Raw genomic sequence first — 3,710 nt, forward strand, 5'->3', positions numbered from 1 at the left:
TAGGACTTCTTAATAACTGTTTTAAAGGTTATTCACATAAGGATTGTTGATCTTGAATGTAGGACCAGTCTGCAACTGAAGGCAGGGGATGATACAAAAATGCAAGAGAGGCTGGTGGTCTAACAACAATCTGGAACCAGTATGGTTTAAGTAGATCTTACATACACAAAGATATAAGGGGTTGAATACATCCTCAACTCAATATGGCAGCACTTGGTTACCTAGAAAGTTGAAATGAAACTTGTCATAAAGATATTTTACTAAAGCACTTTGCCCCTGCCTGCTATACCTAATCCTTATCTATAAGATGGATTGCATTGGTATTATAGCGGAAACTGAATCTCTGCTCTTCTTCACATGCATACCTTGCTCCTTCTGAAAGCATGGCCTCAAATTTTTGAAGGCTTGCAAGATTTCTAGCTAAAGAGGGGGGGGGGGGGGAAATAGGGACCTGCCAAGAAATCATGGGTTGAAACTGTAACAAAACCACTGTGGAGAACAGAATTTCAAATATGAATAAACCAATTGTGTGTCTATGTATTCTATGTACTTATATTTCTAAAGAAATAAGTACACCGAATACATCTGTACACGAGATTGGTTTATTCATATTCTTTATCTGAAATTCTGTTTTACCTCAGTGGTTTTGTTACAGTTTCAGCATTTGTACACTGTGTTGCCTTATTCTGATAAGAAATCATGGGTGACAAAGAATAAGTGATTGGGAATTTCCTCCTTCAGGGTAACATATATTAAAGGTATTGAGCCTGACTAACTTTCCCTTCCCATTTCCTTTTTCCTCCTCTAACTGATCTCTGTACCTATGACAGGGAAACCTGAAGGCTCAGTCTTCATCAGGGTTGTGTGTTTGTGTGTGAGAGAGAAGGCGGGGGCTTTCTTAAAGTAAAATGTTTTTCTGCATGCCTGAAGAATCCCCTGACTATGTAGCTAGCAACCCCTGCCTTGTCTATGGATGGCCCCATCTGCTATCTTCCAAGTAAAGATGGCTGTATTTGCTAGACCTTCAGAGCAAGAAATTGTGCTTCTGTTATGTAAAGTGCAGCAATGTGGAAAACCCATAATTATAAACAAGATTTCCAAGTGCAATAGTACAGGCGTGCCATTTCAAAGCACAGTATCATTGATCAAAGGAGATAATTCGGTCCAGTTCTGTTTTTTAAAACCAAATTAAGGGAAAGCTGAGCAGCTGCCACTTGCAAAGACGGAATTCCACAGTCCCATCTCCTCCAAACTTAAATCATGCCAGGCAACAGTAAAGTTCCTGAGTTAGTCATCTATGTTATCACTGGTGGCTTTCTCTCGATGTCCACACTCTGGTTTCAGTCTTCCTAGAGGAAAGCTACTAAAGAAGTACAATTTAGGTAGCAGCAGTCAAAATAATAAGCTTGGTAAGATTGTTTTGTGCCTTAAATGAGGATAAACCTTGCTGCTACACATGTGTGTCTCTTATGAGGACTTCTCTGTGTCTGGCATCTGCAAACCCTGCTGCCAGTCAACAATCAAGCTTCACTTGGTTATCTCAAGTTTAGTACTATTCTTCTGCCAAAGCAGCAAAGCTTTGATCTTTCAGAGGAGAACTCCCTAGTAAGACACAATTGCCATTGGTCTTTGATTCAACTCCCATGAGGAGTAGGCTACCTGTGTCGCTCAGTTGGTAATTCACAAACAATCCATCAGTTTTATGCACTAGCTGAGCATGGCGCACAGAGTATGAAGAGATTGCTGGACACGTTCAGTTATCTTAGGCAGCAAGGAAGACCATTTCCTGGTTATCAGGACCTGAGTTGCATCCCACTACACCTTTGGCCCATTTATGAAGACGGCTGTAGAGAGGGAAGCCTTTATTCTCCCGATAGATACAGACCCCAGTGATGGCATCCCATTGTGGCCTGGGCTGGACATCTTCCACAGGGTACTCCTGTACCAATTCCTTTTCTTCCTTATCTAAGCATACAAAACCAAAGAATTTTTTGACATTGTTGGCAGCCATGACCTTAGAATGCACCTCTGCAGTGCGATGGAACAGTTTGGTCTCATTAGATCGGTATTGATCCCAGTAGTCCTCCTGCCGGTAGCTGAGTGGTGAGCAGCAATGCTTCAGGCATTTGGTGAGAAACACTAGAACTGCAACTACACCAAGGAGCATCCACCCAAAAAGCTGAAAGGAACAATAGTGTTAGTAAAAGAACAGGGCTTTGTTTTAGTTCCCCCCCCCCGCCGTAGTGTATTGAGCTGTGCTGCCTGATTATACAGTCTACCTCTCTTATATTCATGTAGAAAGAAGATGGATTTACAGCAGGCTCAAGGAAACCTGCATCTCCATATTTTGGCAGGTCCAGATAATTTCTAAGTTTGTTTCAATTAAGCATTGTGAATGTCTACTTTGGAAAGCATCTGAATACATCTTCAATAGCTCCAATATTTGAATTTAATTCACTGGTAAAGGTTTTTCTGGATTAGGAATCTAGATTCTTGAGAATGATTGTCTATTATTAAAATAACCTCAACATCTCTAGAAAAGAAACATCAGAATAAATTCCTTATGCAATACTAAGGGCCAAGAACAAGACTGTCCTACTTCCAACATGCACTGACTTTAAAAAAAGTCCCTACATTTTGCAGTATTATTAGCTGCTTTGGGGCACATAAATGAAAAAGGTGAGGCAGAAATTATGTAAATAACTGTAGGAATAGACATGACATAGATGCAAGGATATTTTCCCTTCAGAATCATTGGTTGCTGCCACTGACATTATACAGAGATATATCCCCACAGTAATCAATCAGATAAACAAGTAGGCAGCATTCTACTTCAGAAATAAGTAAGTAAAATATGATACCTGTGATTCATATTTTAATCGCCTTATAACTTCATCCTTAAATATCGTCAAGTTTCCCGGCAGATCGTCACAAGGGAATCTGGCCATGATATCGGCTCCATAGCCAGGTGGAAATTCATACAAGGAGGAAGGATCCATAAATTCACTCATGGCACAGACATAGGCCTCTCCACGAAGCAGGGAAATCATCGACCATGTGACAGGAGCCACTGCAGCTCGCCCCATGACTGAGCCAAAGATCAAGCAGGTTGCTGCTGCTGAAAAGTTCTTGGTTCCTCGTCTGTGACATTCTGCTACCAGGCTCCAAGTGTGGTTGTTCCAGATGACACCAATAAGGAACAAGGCCAGGGCTGGTACACCCATGGCAGCCAATCCGTAGATGTAGTTCCTAGCTGGGGAGCATGGGCAGTGGAATGCAACTACTGAGAAGATTTCCTGGCTTCCAACTGTGCCCAAGGCAACCAGGCCATTGAAAATCATCACATCTTTGCTCTTGAAGAATAGCGAGAGGAAGCGGAAGTTTTCTGCAAGAAGTGCAGCCATCTTGTTTTCTTTGTCCAAGTAGAACTTTCAGTGTTGTGATGTGGGGCCAGCAACAAGGAGCCTTGTTCTTATCTCTCATGGACTGCAAGAAGAGAATTATCACTAAGAATTTAAAATGGAACATTTTCATGGTTACCCAGTAGAAACATTCCATCTGAGCCTCTCTTTAATAGATATACTAGCTGGGTTTATGTTTTACTATGAGTGCTAGTTTCTAATACATATTCAGTCTGTACCTAACTAGAAATTGTTTGCTAATTGAACTTATTTGATTGACACTCTGCAAGGAAGTAGATCTCACATTTC

At 41.2% G+C, this 3,710-nt stretch overlaps 1 protein-coding gene across 1 annotated transcript; it reads right to left on the bottom strand.

Moving 5' to 3' along the window:
- Positions 1 to 437: 437 nt before the first annotated feature.
- Positions 438 to 3,477, bottom strand: CALHM2 (calcium homeostasis modulator 2). The gene is made up of 2 exons (XM_015420140.1): positions 2,862 to 3,477; positions 438 to 2,179 (listed from the first exon to the last, which is right to left on the bottom strand). Exons 1-2 carry the CDS (start codon positions 3,402 to 3,404, stop codon positions 1,763 to 1,765), a joined length of 960 nt encoding a protein of 319 aa, XP_015275626.1. The 5' UTR covers positions 3,405 to 3,477; the 3' UTR covers positions 438 to 1,762.
- Positions 3,478 to 3,710: the final 233 nt, after the last annotated feature.

Source organism: Gekko japonicus, unplaced genomic scaffold (genome assembly GCF_001447785.1).
Source record: "Gekko japonicus isolate JY-2015 unplaced genomic scaffold, Gekko_japonicus_V1.1 scaffold29, whole genome shotgun sequence".
NCBI lineage: Eukaryota > Metazoa > Chordata > Lepidosauria > Squamata > Gekkonidae > Gekko > Gekko japonicus.